The sequence below is a fragment of the Palaemon carinicauda genome, chromosome 13, assembly GCF_036898095.1.
Source record: "Palaemon carinicauda isolate YSFRI2023 chromosome 13, ASM3689809v2, whole genome shotgun sequence".
Lineage (NCBI taxonomy): Eukaryota > Metazoa > Arthropoda > Malacostraca > Decapoda > Palaemonidae > Palaemon > Palaemon carinicauda.
Genome location: NC_090737.1, coordinates 25,272,903 through 25,290,231, shown reverse-complemented (window position 1 = coordinate 25,290,231; position 17,329 = coordinate 25,272,903). Strand labels below are relative to the sequence as shown.

At 48.3% G+C, this 17,329-nt stretch overlaps 1 protein-coding gene across 2 annotated transcripts in view; it reads left to right on the top strand.

Annotated features, from left to right (window-relative positions):
* The first annotated feature begins 5,676 nt into the window (after positions 1-5,676).
* The window catches only part of LOC137652225 (zinc finger protein 236-like), a 178,074-nt gene continuing 166,421 nt past the window's right edge, over positions 5,677-17,329 (top strand). For both annotated transcript variants that reach the window (XM_068385457.1, XM_068385456.1), the window contains exons 1-2: positions 5,677-5,827; positions 5,991-6,181. In XM_068385457.1, the coding sequence (XP_068241558.1) occupies positions 5,695-5,827; positions 5,991-6,181 (324 nt within the window). In that variant the 5' untranslated portion in view covers positions 5,677-5,694. The remainder of the gene's footprint in view (positions 5,828-5,990; positions 6,182-17,329) is intronic.

Here is a 17,329-nt window from a genome sequence, read left to right as displayed (position 1 = left end):
CCTACAAGGGAGTTAAGAGGCGCCTCTTCGGGTCGTCTTCACCGCCGCCTTCCCCTGCAGAGGATTCTTCTCGTCGGGAGCAGACTGTAGCAGCCACGTCCTTGGACCTCTCCGCAGATCGCTCACGATCTGCTACGCCTGCCAGACCTTCCAGTCCTTCCAGCCTACCTTCGCTCCTGGATGCAGATGCGCAGCAGGCGCCTTCTCACCCCGTCACCCGACGGGCACCGGTCCCTTCGGGGCAAAGGGATGTCTCCCACGGTGTGGGTAAATCCCTTGCGTGTCAGGTTTCCCCTGTGCGCTCAGCTGCGCGTTCGCGCGCAGTAGCGCACATGCGCTCTCCTGAGCTGCAGCCTTCAGACTCGCCTCGCCAGCGCTCTCCTGCTCGTCAACGCTCTCCTGCTCGCCAGCCCTCCCCTGCTAGCCGTCAGCGCCCTTCTGTTCCTGCTGCGCGCTAGGCGCGCCATCGGTCTCCTGAGCGCCCACGATCTCCTGCTTGTCAGCGCGCACCTGCGCACCTTGTTCCTGATGCGCGCCCTGAGTGAACGTTGCAACTTGTTTATGATATCAGTATGTTTCTCTAACAAAGCATTGAGCTTCTCTCAACTCCAGCCATACATGCCTCCTCATTATTCCTGAGAGCCTCTGGTCCTTTCTTCCTTTCACAAATTGTTAGGGTCTTGCTGCTAGTGTGCTAATTTTTCTAACTTCCATTTGGCTTAGCTCTTTGCCCAATGTGTTGTGTTATTTAAAGATCTTTTCTCACCTGTGGCACCTGTGATTGAGATGTGCACCCAATTTGAAGCCTGCTACCACTCGTAGGACTGTTCTTGTAACAGTGTTTTCGCCTGTCCCAACTGCATTCGTTTTTGACACATGCTATTGCTACTCCTGTAATCACTCCCTACTCTTGTTTTAATTAAGGTGTCTGCTCATGACTATCTGTGTATCTGCTTATACAGTTCAGGAGCCCCTAAGACGACCAGTAAGAAGCCCTTTCATGCCAAAGATTAGGGCAAAAGAAGCAAAGGAGGAAGAGGAGGTGGACGTGGATGATCCCGCGAGGGAGGGCATTCTTCCCATCCCTCTACCGGTGGGGGAATGTTTACAGAGACGGTGACAGAGATGATTGGTACATGGGGCTGAACATTGGATGGTCTCCGTACTCCGGCAGGATATCACCTCCTGTTCATACTGTCTTTCCCTCCACTGACACAACAACTAGTAGCATTGAATTCCTACACGAAGGGATCGATGAAGGAACAGCTCCCCTGGTCGTAAGTCCAAACCATGCTGGAGAAGGGCACTCTCCAAGAGGTCCTAGTAGGGTCTACATGTTTTTACAGTCACACTTTCTTGTAGAGAAAGTGTCTGGAGGTTGGAGACCATTCATCAACTTCTCTTCCCTGAACAAGTTTCTTCAACAAACTCTGTTCAGGATGGAGACAGCAGATATTGTCAGACAGGCAGTCAGGCCCTGGGACTTCATGATAAAATTGGACTTACTGGACGCATACTTCCAGATCCTAGTTCCTCTGTTATCAAGGAAGTATCTAAGGATCATCCTGGATGATCGGCAATACTGTGTTTATCTAAAGATGCTCTTAAACACCAGACTAGGCAAGGTCTTTCCTTTCAAGAGCAGAGTAGAGAGACTGAAGAAGGCAGCATGTCCCTTCATGCTACTAGACTCGCTACCAGCACATCCATTCATGCTACTAGACTTGCTACTAGCACATCAGTTGCTGCGTTTAAGTCACCTGACCTCCCTGGCGTGCCTGGTGACCAATGGACATTATGCATCCAGTCTCTTCAGTGGCAGCTGAAGTCCAGCTGGGCTCAGCACAAGGACTCCTCAAACCTTCAGGTTTGAGTTGCCCCCAAGCAAAAGAGATCTGAGGGGGGGGGGTATCAGATACCAACCTCCTCAGGAGGGTAGATCTCTCTCCTCCTCTGGAATTGATGCTTTTTACAGATGCATTAAAAAAAGAGGTGGGGGCTCAAATGTTGCAACACAAGGCCTCTGGATTTTGGTACGAGTCCGAGCAACCTTGCCACATAAACCTCCCGGAAATGACGGCAGCCTTCCTGGCCCTCCAGCAGTTTCAACTCCTTTCAAGACACTCTGTGGTGTTAATGAGCAACAACATCATTGTAGTGGCATATACAAACAAGAAAGGAGGTACCTTTTCACAGCACCTATGCCAGTTAGCTTTGGAACTGCTAAAATGGATGAAGGACAACGTCGTAGTCCTATCAGCCTGTCTCATCCCAGGCAAGAAACATTCTGGTAGACAATTTGAGCAGAGCAACTCAGATAGTTGGCTCTAAATGGTCTTTAGATTGACAGGTAGCCAACAGAGTCCTGACTTTGTGGGGTTCGCTGACAGTAGACCCATTTGCAATGTTTCTTAAACAACAAGCTTCCAACATACTGCTCTCCAGTACGAAATCCCCAAGCTCTTTGGCAACATAGATGTCTATGTGTTCCCCCCTTTTGCCTAGTAAGAAGAATACTCAACAAGGTAAGGGCATCCGAAAATCTGTCAGTGGTCCTCATAGCTCCGATGTGGCACTATGCACGATGGTTCATGGACCTTCTACATTTGCTCACAGAGGTGCCGAGGGAGTTCCCTCCACGACATGTCTACTCAGACAACCACGCTTAAGGATTTACCACAGAGCGGTGAAATCCCTACGAATTCATGCCTGGAGGTTATCCAGCATCTCTCGAAGATAGGCTTTGCAAGCAGTTGCGAAAAGGATGTCCAGACACCACCGGGAGTCATCTTTCGCCATCTACCAGATGAAGTTAGCAGTCTTATGTGGTTGGTGTCATGGAAGTGCTCTCTCTCCTCTCGACGCCACTGTCCAAGCGATAACAGGTTTCTGTTATACCTGCGGGAGGAAAAACTTCTCTTGGTCACAGGGGTGAAAGGCTACCGCTCAGCCTTGAGCCTGGCCTTTTAGATGAAAAGTAAATATTTCCTCCTGGTTGGAAATGTGTCTCCACCTTTGAAACTTCGAACATACCTGTCCTCAGCTAGAAGTTAGACCACCTTTCTGAAATGTAGTTCGTGTATTCCTGTCCCTGAAACTCCTTATGAACTGCCTTATCAGGCATCAGATCTTCACCTTAAGATGGTTTTCCTGCTTGCTCTGGCTTTGACCAAAAGCATTAGTGAATTACACAGTCTTTCCTATGACATCTCCCATTCAAGGGGATGGGGACAGGTAATGCTCGGCTTCGTTCCTGAGTATAAAGCAAAGACTCAAAATCCAAGTGTAGCGGATCTTAGATTCTGGCCCTTCTTGATTGAGTCTCCGTATTTTACCCGATAACCAGATCAACTGCTACCATGCCCTGGGAGAGTGCTGAGGTGCCACCTTAAATGGACCAAAAGAGCTCGCACTCGAGTTAACAGAATGTTTATTAGCATGAAGGGTTAAGAGGAGAGTCACAAAGAATGAGATCCCTGCATGTATTAGCAAGGTGATAGATCGGGCCTTGAATCCTGACTGCTCGCATGGGTGAAAACCTAGGGCTCACGATGTTAAGGGCATAAGCACGTCCCTATCATTTAATGGAAACTACTCTGGCGCAATTTTTATAAGAAGCTGTGTGGAAGCGTCACACGTCCTTCATCGTCCATTACCTGCAAGACGTAACTCATAGGAACAGCGAGACATTCCCCATCAGTCCTGTGGTGGGTGCACAAGTGGTCTAAACACCCCAAGCTCCTTGATTGGACAAGTAGCAGGTGGTTGAAGGCAGATGTTACCCGGGATTTATTCAGGGATGAGGGATAAGAGTGACTGGTTTTTCCTTTTCTTCATCTTCTCCTCCCTTGGGGTACAGTACATATGGTACGCTGCAAGCTAGCCTCCTCCGTCTGCAGGTGAGAATCTTTTCCCTTGTGTAACCTGATATAGAGTACAGTACAGTATGTGCATATATTTGTTACGTCCCCATTCCCCTAGCGAGGTGGGAATCAGGCAATATCTAATGGTTTGCTCTAGGTAGTCTGAAAAATCTAAGAATTCTTACCTGGACAAGTCACATTGCTTCGTTGTCACACATTCACATGGATTGCCTAAGCCGCTATTGCGTGCGTGTGCAGGAGATATTAGCGATGTGTCAGGGTGAGGCTTCTATAGCTTGTGTGAAGCACGGAGGGACACCCTAGGTCATAAACCATCCAGTTGGTTAGGACTTCCACCCACCTAATGGTGAGTCTTTCCCTATAAAGAGAAAAATGTTTTTATTTAGTGATGGAACCAATGGTATTTTGGAGTACAGTAATTTGTAATTTGTATTTTTCCTAACGATACAAACCTTGACCTCTTTATACAGATTTGTCCTGCCATTATCTATCCTCCTGCAAGTCCTGCCTGCAATCAAAAATGGCAATATAGCTCAGGTGTGTGTGTGAGTGGGGTAGCTGATTATTACCTCTACACCCCCCCCAGCTAACTAGCGGTGGGTAGTTATACTTTGCTAAAAGTCTTATGGCTAGTTTCTAGCTTTGCCGAAAGTATATTCCCTTTAAAGAGCTCAAGGTTTGTATCATTAGGGAAAATACAAATTACGTCCAAATTTGTAATTTTTAGGGTAAACCTTGACATAATTAGAATTTTTGGCTTTGTAGAACAAAAGTTAGAAGTGATGCTGCATGTCAATTATGTATCTTTTGCCAGTATTTAAGGCCCTGACTGTATCCAAAGATATAGTGCAAGGGAAGAGCATTGCTCAAGAAGAATTTTCTTAAGGGTCATAAAATAGTTTTTTTGCCATAACTTTTTAGTTAGGTAGAATTAAAAAAGTGATGAAATGTTATAGGCCTCCCTAAATAGTAATCTTCCATGAGTGAGATGTAAGACAAATCCATGTTTGTGGTTTAAGGGGTATCTATTTTAGTTTTCCTTATGTATGTCTTACTGTATAGAGGTTACTAAAGATTCTTTGCATCATCCCCTATGTGCACTTATTATTATTACTAGCTAAGCTACAACCCTAGTTGGAAAAGCAGGATGCTATAAGCCCAAGGGCTTCAATAGGGAAAAATAGCCCGGTGAGGAAAGGAAATAAATAAACTATATGAAGAATAAATAACAATTAAAATAAAGTATTTTAAGAACCGTAACAACATTAAAATAGACCTTTCTTATACTGTATAAACTAAAATGAGACTCGTGTGAGCCTGATCAACATAAAAACATTTGCTGCAAGTTTGAACTATTGAAATCCTTCCTTTTACTCTTCATCCACTCATTTTGATCTCTTTTTACTTTACTTTCTAACTTGTTCAGCTTTAATCTATTCAATTCTAGTTCCCCTATTATTATAAATCCTATGGGGGAACTCTGAAAGTCTTGAGCTTTGATTCAATGATTGCCTTGCAACCCTGCCAATTGGAGTCATTCCATAGCCTTGTTTTTTGTAGGCTTAAGACTAATGTCTGATAAGAGTGGGGGTTTCCCCTTATAGAGGAGTACTCAGCTTAGATATGAATTATTATTTATTCTTTCAAGAATGATTCCATCGTATAGCTTGCAGTTCTATCGTGTGGTTAACCAGAATAAAATATTACTATAATAAATTGGTGCTAATTTTTTTTGAAGGATTTATTTGATATCTAGTATATATAACATTGAAATTTCCTTCATTGTCAGAATCTCTTCAAGTAACAAATCATGGAGGTGGGTGAGGTAAATGGCACTGATCTTGGCGCTGGAACTGTCGTAGTTGGAGATGATGGAGAGTTACAGTATGACCTTACCCAGTCAGCTGGATCTTTCTTGACAAATTCACACATTGTATCTCAAGGTGAGTAAATATAATGTAACATGTAGAAAATAAGGCTACTTTACACATGGATCATCACAATTATTTCCTAATGATTGATCTAAATATACCGTTAATAGTTTTCTCTTACTTTTGTATCTTTCAAAAGTGATAAAGCATTTATGATCCCTTATGTCCTTTACAGGTTCCTTAAATGATCCCAATGGAACTATGTTGTCCCTACCTATTCAATTGGTCCAGTTACATGACCCAGGAGGGGACTCTAGCATTGGTCGTAATTCAGGCATATCCAATGGATCACCAGCCTTCAGTGGGAATGTCATCATAAAAACCAATCCTGATGGCACAAGATCTTATTTTTTAGAATCATCGGAGGTTAGTAGTATTTCCTATTTACCTCTTTTGCTGTTGATTTAATTTTGCATCCTCCATGTACATGTAAAACATAAATACTTAATTCTGTAATATCCTGTTGGAGCATAGTAAAAACCTGCTGTAATGTTTGTGCAATACAGTTAACCAGAATTGGAGGCTTTCATACTTTTTGACTTTCGTATTGTTTAGACATTTTTTACACCACCCCACCCTGATTTTTCCCTTGTAGAATGGCACCTTTAGTACTACAGTATCTTCACTTTAGTTAGTTTTAATGTTGAATGTCTGCATCATTATTTTACCTGATCTTTTCTGCCAAATTTGTTATAGCTATGGCACATTTTTATTGCAGATGGATATATTTTTAAGGTTCTTGATTCTAGATAACTCATGACTATGGTTGATTGCCCTCCTCATCATCATAAAATTTCTTAATATCATGTTTTTCCCTTTGTGTCTAGACATGAAATTAGTTCTCCTGATCCTCCTGTGCTTTACACTTTCTATGTCTTCATCTCTTTCTCTTTTCCATGATTTTCTGGCCTTCCTATTGGTTCTTGCCCTACTACTGTTTTTCATGTGTTTATGACCAACTTTTCAACTCTCTTCATCACGTGACAAATTGTCTAAATCTATGAAATGTAGGTAACTATATTAACTTCTTTGTTAATATGTCAAGGAGAATTTGGTATTAGTGCTCTGGGCTAGACATGGTAGAGTTATTTTATGGTATGCATTTTTTCATTCATTTGAGTATAGACATGTGTAGAACAAAGAGGCTTTTAAGATGCCAATTGCCGGAGTTGCAGAGTCATTACCGAAGGACAATGAATCAAGAAGTTTTTTTTCAAGAGGTGTGGGATCCCTGTCCTTTATTAAACCTTCACTGTACCTTAGTATAATTTGTATTCATATAAATCTAAACCATCCTGTTTTTAATCTTCAGAGGAGGACACATTTACTCCAGGTCAAACCTTTAAGAGATATACTTGGGGAAAATTGTAATACCCTGAACTTGAAAATATTTATACAGAGTATTGGTTTATATCACAAGCTTTGATTAATTAATTGTTTTAATCCTTTTAATCCCTTCTTATTTTGCATTTATGTGTTATTTTATAAAATATGTGTTATTCGTTTTATAGGTTAAAATGAAAACCAAATCTTGTGAGTGTATGAGTATGGTTGATTAATTTGCATTATATAGCACTGAATGGCCTTTGATGTCCCAGGGCTTGGCTTATGGCCTTAATTAGTTAATTGTTCCTACACTTGATACAAACCCTCATTCTTTACTATAGGAGATATTCTAGCGTGAGCTGGAAAATACGGCAGAAAAACCTCAACAAGGTCGTTAACGAGCGGGCAGGTAATTACCCACCTGTTAGTGGTTGGGGACCGCCGGTCGGTAGCTGCTGTTTACCTTCAATCAAATTCTAGCCGTCACAGTGGTAACACCGCTGCTCCTGCTTTTATTTGTGTGGCAGACTAGCCTTTCTTTTTTGGTTTTTTGATTAATCCTTTTTCTTTTTCTTTGTTAGATGTGATGTCCTCTATTATGAGGAAGTGTTCTGGGCACCTTTATGTCACCGCTGGAGGTGGATCCTCTTTCCCTATACCCTGGGTACAGAGGTCATAGGCGTTCTGAAGGCTCCCCCTGCCAAGTATGTAGAAGTGGTCGCCCTCCCAGTGAGAGAAGTTCGAGAGAGGTAGAATAGGAAGTCCTAGAAGGACTCTTTACCTCAAGGATTGCCGTCGAAGGTAAGGAGTCATGGACCTCTTCTTCGGCCTCTCAATCTCTCCCTTCAGACTCTTCCTCTCTTCCTTGCCTGCGTCAATGACCTTAGATGTCAGGATGCCTGAAAACTTTAAATCAATCAATCAATCAATCCGGGGGGAAGTCGAGGAAGAGTGGCACCATTGATTTAACCCCCATTCCTCTTGGTCAGGCAGATCACGTTGCCTCCCCCAGTGGGGCAATACTTTCCGCCACCGGGAACTACTCTGTTACTGCTTCCATTCCAGATCATGTACGAGCGGTATGGCCTGCCCTTGGACTTCCTGGTTCCCCTTCGGAGGAAGTTTGGAACTAGTTCCTCACGGGCTAGGTAGTACCTCAGGTCCCTTCTGTTTTGGAACCCTCGGGAGTTCCGGACCTCGCCTACCTCCCATCAACTCATTCGGCGCCCACGGAAGTTTTAGTGGATATAGTAACTTCAGCTCCTGCGGCGCCTACTTCGCACTCCGTTGCGTATCTACAAATTACAACGTCACGAGCGCAAACATCGCAGTACCTCCTCCTCCTCCTCCTCCTCCTCCTCCACCTCCTCCACCTCCTCCTCCTCCTCCTCCTCCTCCTCCACCTCCTCCTCCTCCTCCTCCTCCTCCTCCTCCTCTTCATCGACCTCGCTCTCTTCAGAGGCTAGGAGGGAGAAAGAGAAGAGGAAAAGGAGAGCTCGCTCTCCTTTGCCCAGACATTCTCGCCGGAGACACAGGCGACATAGGAAGAGACATCACCGTTCTTGCTCTTCCTCGCCTTCTATCTCTTCATGAGATGTCTCGCCGCTAGACTATAAGCGCTCTCGTCACAAACATAAGAAGAGCGCTTCCTCCTTGTCATCGCCCTCTTCGGAGGTCAGGTTGGAGAGAGAGAAGAGGAAAAGGAGAGCTAGTGTGCCTTCACCTAGATGTTCTCGCCGAAGAGACGGGATATAAGAAGAGACATCATCATTCTCGATTTTCCTCGCCTTCTGTCTCGCCTCGAGACTATAAGCGCTCTTGGCACAAACCTAAGAAGAGCGCTCCCTCTCGTCATCGTTCTGCCTCGCTGTCGTCTTTCTCTTGCGAGGGATCATCTAAGAAGCCAGGAGCGCGGCCAAGGGCAAAGCACGTCCTGACCTTGAACCCTCTTCTTCGCATAATAGTTTGAGGGTCTCCGTTCTCTCTAGAAAAGTCAGAAAGAGCTCTTCTCGTTGCTTTCACTCCTTATCTTTAGAGAAGATCGCTCTCGCCTTCGACTTCTTGATCTCTGACCCTTTGAGGTCTCGTGACAAGGAAACTTCGGTTTCCCGGTGCGCTATCCCTTCGTTTTCTCGCAACTCAAGTTACTGAAACCTCGAGCTCTCGTGCATTTAGTCACGCTGACACTTCGGTGTCTCGTGACAAGGGAAACTTCCGTTTCCCGTTGCTCTGGACCTTCGGGTTCTTGCAACACAACCTCGAGGGGCACACACGATCACGCTGAACCTTCTGGTTCTCGTGAAACAAGTCACCAAGAGTTTACTCTTATGACAGAGAGTCTTCGGACTCTTGTCGCGCGCAGTGTTCGCGTACGCTCAACCAACACTGCGCCCATGACCATCAAGAGTTTTACTCTTATGGCAGATTCTTCAGACTCGCGTCACGCAAGGTGTTCGCACGCAATTAGCGCTACACACGCATATCTCCGGTCATACACTCGCGGGGTCAATCCCTCGCTCTCGTGTTTCAGACAGGACAACCTCCCTAGTTCCTTTGCTCCTTAATGAGTTAAGGATTACGAGTCTCTCGGAAACCTCGGAAGAAGATGCAGGGGTTCAGCCCTTCTTGTCTTCGGTTGAGAGCAGGAGGAAAAGGGGAAACGTGTTAGAGAGGCTAAAAGAAAACACCCAGATAGCAGCGACGTAGAACACAATGCCGATGGCTTCGGCCGCTCTGTTCATTATCCTACGCTTCATGTGGCAGCTCATGAGCTGCCCATGTTACGAGGTGGCACTCGTTGTCATCCTGCAACTTGATCAACTTGTTGTTGGGAAACATAGATTGCTGCCAGGAGGCTCACCTCCAGGGGTTAGAGAACCTCCCCTTACGAGGGAGTGATAACCTTCCTCGGAATTGGGCTGCGTGAGAGAACCACCCCCCTTCCAAGGGAGAGCTTCCCCACTTCAGCCATTCAGCAACCTTCCCTCCTTCGTGAAGAGTTGCGAACAGCTCGACGAGTTTTACCTCTGCTATCTCGTCCCCGAAGACTGTGCTTTCTCCCCTTGAGCAGGGGAAAAAGCAAGTCTAAGGCTTGTTCCTCCTTCAAGGGGAACTTCTCTCTCGTTCGCGAGAGAGATTATTACGCCTACACTTTTTCTCATAAGAGCTTGGAGAAAGCTTGGCTCAGGCGATGTCCTCCTTCGGGAGGACTTCTCTCTCGTTCACGAGAGGGAGATTATTACGCCTACGTTTTTTCCATAAAACTGGGAGAAAACTTGTCTTAGGTGATGTCCTTCTTTGGGAGAACTTCTCTCTCGTTCACGAGAGGGAGATTATTACGCCTACGTTTTTCCCATAGAACTGGGAGAAAACTTGTTTTAGGCGATGTCCTCTTTCGGGAGAACTCTCTCGGGAGAACTCTCTCGTTCACGAGAGGGAGATTATTATGCCTACGTTTTTCCCATAGAACTGGGAGAAAACTTAGTCTTAGGCGATGCCCTCCTTCGGGAGAACTTCTCTCTCGTTCACGAGAGGGAGATTATTACGCCTACGTTTTTCCCATAGAACTGGGAGAAAACTTGTCTTAGGCAATGTCCTCCTTCGGGACAACTTCTCTCGTTCACGAGAGAGAGTATTATTACGCCTATGCTTTTTTCCCATAGAACTGGGAGAAAGCTTGTCCTAGGCGATGTCCTCCTTTGCCCTCGTTCGCGAGAGAGAAATTATTACGCTTACACTTTTTCCCATAGAGCGGGGAGAAATCTTGCTTTTGGCAATATCCTCCTCCGGGAGGACTTCTCCCTCGTTTGCGAGAGAGAGAGGTTATTACGCCTATGCTTTTCCCCATAGAGCAGGGAGAAAGCTTGTTTTAGGCGATTTCTTTTGGGAGAATCTTCCTCCCCTTCACAAGAGAAAACTTGTAGGAGTTTGCTGATCCATGCTCCTCCCCCTTACGCTTTTGGTTCTCCTACAGGGGCGGAGCGAGAGCCTTGTCTTAAGTGATGTTCTGTTTCGGGAGAACAAATCTACCCTGCGGAGTTAGCTTCATCCCTGACGTTCTCCCCCTCGTGCTGTAAGGAGACGTCTTCTTGAACCTACTGGTTCTCCTCATGTTGACCCCTCGGGGTCTCGTGACGATCACCCTTTCGGCGGGCATGATCGGGACCCGTTGAACTCTCGTCATGTTGATCCTACGGGTTCTCATGACCTTAGGAGTCCTTCGGGCCTCTGTCGCGCTGGACTTTCGAGTTCACACGACTTGGAACCTTTGAGTTTCAGTTACGCTGAGTCGTCGGGCATTCGTAACAATTAGCACAGAGTGTCCGCGCACGCACGCAATTAGCGCTATGCGTGCGACCATCGTCATCAAGAGATTTACTCTTATGACAGAGAGAGTCTTCCGACTCTCATCAACGGTCTTCGCCATTACCTCCAGACACTCCGACTTCTACCGTTCTTCCCCTTTCGATAAGAAAGATGCGAGGGGTAAGACATAAGGTTTGTCTGCTACTCGCGTCTTCACTTTACCTGTAATAACTCGCGAGGAATTAGCGCAGCCTGAGGATTCCTTGGGAGAGCTGCCGTCGAGGGACTTAGAATCCTCCTATTTAAGGACTTTAAGAACTATGTGTAATATCTCATGCCTCGGCGATTTGCATCTGTCTCCTCGACCTCTTGACGCTCCAGCCTTAGACAGGCTATGTCGTCCACCCCAAACCCTAAGACCAGAATTGATCTTCTGGCTGTGGCCTGATTGGTAACGTCTCTGACTGGTGTTTGACAGTCTGGGGTTCGAGTCCCGCTCAGACTCGTTAGTGCCATTAGTGCCTGCAACCTTACCATCCTTGTGAGCTAAGGATGGTGGGTTTGGGGGAGCCTATAGGTCTATCTGCTGAGTTATCAGCAGCCACTGCCTGGCCCTCCCTGGTCCTAGCTGGAATGGAGAGGAGGCTTGGTCGTTGACCATATAATATATGGTCAGTCTCTAGGGCATTGTGCTAACTGCTAGTGCAATGTCACTGTCCCTTGCCTCTGCCATTCTTGAGCAACCTTTAAACCTGATCTGTTCGCCGAGATTAGAGACGTCAACCCTTCTCCTCAGATCTTGGATCCCCTCACGGCGAGGCTCACACCGGGCTAATCCTCGAAGAGACACTCTACTCTTCCAGGCTCTTCTCAGTCACAGAAGCCTCGTCAATGGAAGCGACTTCAATGTCCTTTCTGACTTGACACGTGGTCTGGTACAGTCGGCTACCTCGCGAGCCATGGGGACTTGTAAAACCAAGACTCCAGGCAGTCCCTACAGGATGTCCTAACTGCTGGGCCAAGACAATGGACTTATTAACCGCTACAACAGCGACCATGTGGAGCAGTTGGGTTCTCAAAAGGAAGGAATCAGTAGTTCCCAGACTTCCTTTTGTACCTCAGTGAGGAAAAGCTCCTCTCAGTCTCGGCGATTAAGGGCTATTGCTCAGCCTTGAGCCTCATCTGTAGACTGAGAAGGGGTTGACCTCTCCGCCTCAGAAGACATCACCTTGGTTGATTCGGGGTTTTGAGTGATCTTGCCCCCCAGTTGAGATTAGACCATCACCATGAGACGTGTCTTACGTTCCCTGAAGGGTCTGCCCTGTGAGCCCTTAAGGGCCTCGGGCTACTTTCTGAACCTTAAGACCGTCTTCCTCGTACCTCTGTCCTCGGCTAAAAGGATCAGTGAGCTACATGGTCTGTCTTACATCGTCACCCATTCTAAGGGATGTGGGGGGGGAAGTGTCTCGCAACTTCGTACTGGGCTTGGTGGCTAGACTCATAATCCTTCATCTACCGATGAGAGATTTCGAGAATTTCAGTTTTCCAGCCTCAATAAGGTAACACAGAATACAGACCAGTCGTTACTATGCCCAGTCAGGGCGCTAAAGAAATATCTGAAGCGCACCAGACCTTTCAGACCAGGTCTCCGTCATCTCTTCCTTAGTACCAACAAGGGGAAGAAGAGAACCTCTTGCAACACCATCCCTTTCTGGCTCAAGAAAGTTATTGCGAGGTCTTTTCATGGAGACCCAGAGGCAGCACAACCCAGAGCCCATCAAGTTGAGGAGTGGCTGCCTCACTGGCGTTTAAGAGAAATTTCTCAGTCTCCCAAGTCTTAACTTCTCATGTCTGGAAATGCCAATCTACATTCACCGCTCACTATTTGAGCCAGGTGACACATAGGTCTCTAGACACCCTTTCTATAGGGCCTATTTTGACAGGTCAACGGGTGCTGTAGCTACCCTACGCCCTTTCAGGGGACAGTAACCATTGGCTGAGGATACTGGGTTACACTAGGTTTTAAGAAGGACATCCATCTATCTTCTTCGTCTCCTTCTCCCTCCCATCTGGGGATCCTAGTCTGTATCCAGTTTCAGCTGGACTCGCCAATGGAAATAAGCTATGATACTCATCTGATTCCTCTCACAGGGTATAAGTTATACTTGTGGTCACGAGGTTTCCCTTTTACAAGGTCGGGGGAATCCTAAGTTTGACAGGGTCCAAGTCGAATGTTCCTGACCCACTTCATCCTGAAACATTTGTTTCCTCGAAGCTACAAACCTTCAGTCGTGCTGAGATTATGGGGATCTACAAAGAAAGAAGATTAACGGAAGATTGTTGCTTCAAAAGACTATCTGGCTACCCTGGCCTCAAGACTAAGTCTCCTATAGTAAAGAATGAGGGTTTGTATCAAGTGTCGGAACAAATGACAAACTTATAACAGAGTTTGTATTTTTCTTAACATACAAACCCAAATTCTTTACACAAATCTTCCCTCCATCACCGCCCCCTAGGATATTCCTAGCTAGAATCCGATTGAAGGTAAACAGCAGCTACCGACTGGCGGTCCCCCCACCACTAACAGGTTGGTAATTACCTGCCCCATCGTTAACGACCTTGTTAAGGTTTTTCTGCTGTATTTTCCAGCTCGCGTTAGAATATCTCCTATAGTAAAGAATTCAGGTTTGTATGTTAGGAAAAATACAAACTCTGTTATAAGTTTGTCATTTTTATATTCAATTTAATTTGATGTGAGTTTTGTTGATTTTTATGCCACTGTTTTTGTTCCTTGATCTTGCATTATTGTGGAAGATATGTTAATTATTTGTTCCAACACGAAGTACTTACCTCGAACTACTTTCTTAGGAGTATCTGGCATCTCTTCCCATCCGACCAGAGTTTTGTGTAGTTTACCTTAAACCCATTTTCTATGAGGGGCAACCTCAGGCGGAGTGATACGCGTCCTGAGGCTAACCCCGGGTCAGAGAGCATGCTTGCTCAGGTCTCGACCTCCAGTAAGTTCTCTGGTCGCGTCGCGATATCATCTCGCCGCTCTCCTTATCCCAGTGTGACTTGTGTGTCCCCGACCCTTTGTGTCCCACGCGCTTCCCACGTGGTCCCTTTGTGCTTTCTCTGTGCGCGCTTGTGTCTCGTCGTGCTTCTCCTTCATCATGGAGCATCCTCGCCGTTGTCCTGGGCCTATGGCCGGCAAATCGTGTGGAGCGTTCCTTTCTAAACCAGAAGTGGACCCGCACTCCTTGTGTTCATCGTGCCGGGGCAGCGTGTGTTCCCCTTCCGACGCGTGTCCGGAGTGCGAGTCGTGGAACGAGGTGCAGTGGGTGCGGTATAGCACCAAGAAGAAGGCGGCGGCGAAGAAGTCGTCTAAGAATACCAACATCCCTTCCCCCCTTGCTTCGATGAGCGCCTCGGCGGTCCGAGCTTCTCTCCCAGCCTCCCCTACCCATATTAGGGGACGAGGTAAGTCCGTTGCGGGGAAGAGGCCCGCGGCCCTTCCCCAGGAGTCTGATCTTCATGACAGTGGGGTTGTGGCGTCTTTTCAGGCGAGTGAGGGGCCTGAGGGAGGGGCGGGAGTGTTTTCGGGAGATGGTGACCTGGTCACGTCTCCTCTGATGACCCCATGTGGGGTAATAATGCTACTAATTTCTCCCCAGCCTCTTGGGCGTGCATTTCAGGGGGTTCAGCAGCCGAGGGCGACGTCGAGAAGGAGCATTCCCCTCCGTCGGACCCCACTGCTTGGGTTCCCCCTAAGAAGCCCTTCAGGTCCCCGATGAGGATGGAGGATGACTTCGGGACCTGGGCTCCCGCGGGGACAGCCTCCTCGCTCCCCCCCAGCGCCGTCGGCTGTCTTCCCAGAGGTTTTTCTGCAGGCGTCGTCGTCCACGGAGCGTCGCAGGAATTCTCCTACATCACCGCGGGAGCCGAGGCCTTCAAAGAGGGCCTATAAGTCGTCGGTCTCATCGGTGGAGGATCCTTCCTGCTCTTCGGAGGATGAGGCGCTGAGGAACCTCAGGAGGCGAAAAGGGAAGTACCGTAGGAAGTAGTCGCGTTCCCGCTCCCCCTCGAGGTCGCGCCACTATAGTCGGCGCCCAAGATCCCCCAAGAACAACGAATGGGTGATGGTTCACAGAGACAGACTTCTGGAACTAGCTGCGGCGCCGGGCCCCTCAGGTTGGCGTCCGAGGACGGCCTCCCCGGATAGATACTCCTCTGGCAGCAGCGGCACCCGACGGAGGGATTCCTCATGGCAGGTTCCAGTTGACAGGCATAAGACCGCGAAGGTTCCGACTCCATCCGCCCAGCGGAGAGAGTCGCCCCTTCGGTCTGGCAGCCGAGTCCTGACCTCCAAGGGCCACCTAGCTCGGCACGAGCTCAGCCCTCGGCCTTCCTAAACGAGCAGGCCCATAGATTCGAAGACCTCCAGGAGAGACGTTAGGCCCAGGATGGAGGCCCCCGTTCCAACGGAGGTGCCTGTCCTTTGTCGGGAGCCCCCGCGGGAGCATCGGTCCAGGACTCCCCCACGTGCGAGGTCCTCCGTCGGGGTATCCTCGTCACTTGCACCAGCACCCCCGTCGGAGGAGCTCGACGACCATGGAGAGGGGTCAGCAGCGGAGGTATCGGCCTATCAGAGGGTGATAGGCCTCATCAGAAGTCACCACAGGCTGGACATACCGGAACCCTCCTCCGAAGATGCTTGGCATTTCAGCCTAAATAGAATAGTGGACGCCTCAGTCCAGCAGCGCCCCTCCTTGGCCCTCCCTCTGGCGAGGGACGTTTATTTGGGTAAGGCTCACATGGACAGGATAGTGGCCAACCACGCCGAGGCGCCCAAGAGCCAGAGCTCCTCCAAGCTGCTCCAGGGCCTGAAGTCCCAGAGCAGGTTCTACCTCCCAGAGGGACAGCGAGCGGGCGCCTGTGCACTGGAGCCGGCACTCACTGTACTAGGGCAAGGAGCCTCAGAAGAAAGGGCGTCCACGGCTCCGATCTGCTTCTCTCCTTCGGAGGCGGTCATGATGGAGGAGATGTCGAAGGACCTTGTCAACGTCTCCTCCCGATTAGACTGGTGGGCATTCAGTCGTCATACGACCTGTCAGTTCCGGAGACCCAGGCCTTGCTCAGGGAACTCATCAGCTCAGGAGGCAAGGCCCTAAAATTCTTATCTTACCAGTCGTTAGCCATGTCCGCCAACTGGGTCCTACGAAGGAGGGACACTGTTCTGAGCAAGATATCCAGGAGGCTGCCGGACAGAGAGGCCAGATCTCTGAGGAACCTGACCCTGTGGGACGACTCAATCTTTCCCCCGAAGGCAGCGGAGGAAGCGATGGAGAGAATTTGGAGGATGAAGGAGCCGTTCGAGACCAGACCCCACCCGGTCAGGAGGCCGAAGTTTAGAAGACCCTCCGTCGACTTGCCTGGCCCTCCGGTCAGGAGGCCGACGTTTAGAAGACCCTCCGTCGACTCGCCTCGCCCTCCTCGGCCCGCTCCTAACCACCCTAGGAGAGACAACTCGGCGACAACATGGTCCCAGTCGTCTCAGCCCTCCCGTAGGGGATCAGCCCCGAATCAAGCCGCCTATAGACCGTCCTTCTCCGCATCCAGAAGAGGTGGTCCAGGCCGCTTATCGAGGAGGAGATAGGGAGGGAGGCCCCCTACTCCTGCCGGAGCCTCAGGTGAGGGGATGCCTCAAACTTTTTTGGCAAGCATGGGAAAAACACGGAGCAGACCTGTGGACAGTGACAGTTCTGAAAGAAGGGTACAGATTGCCCTTCCTAGCGGACTCTCCTCCTCTGATGCCAGATCAGGCGGAGTGGCTAGCCCCCAAGGATCCCTTGAAACGGACAGCTCTGCAGGGAGAGGTCTCAG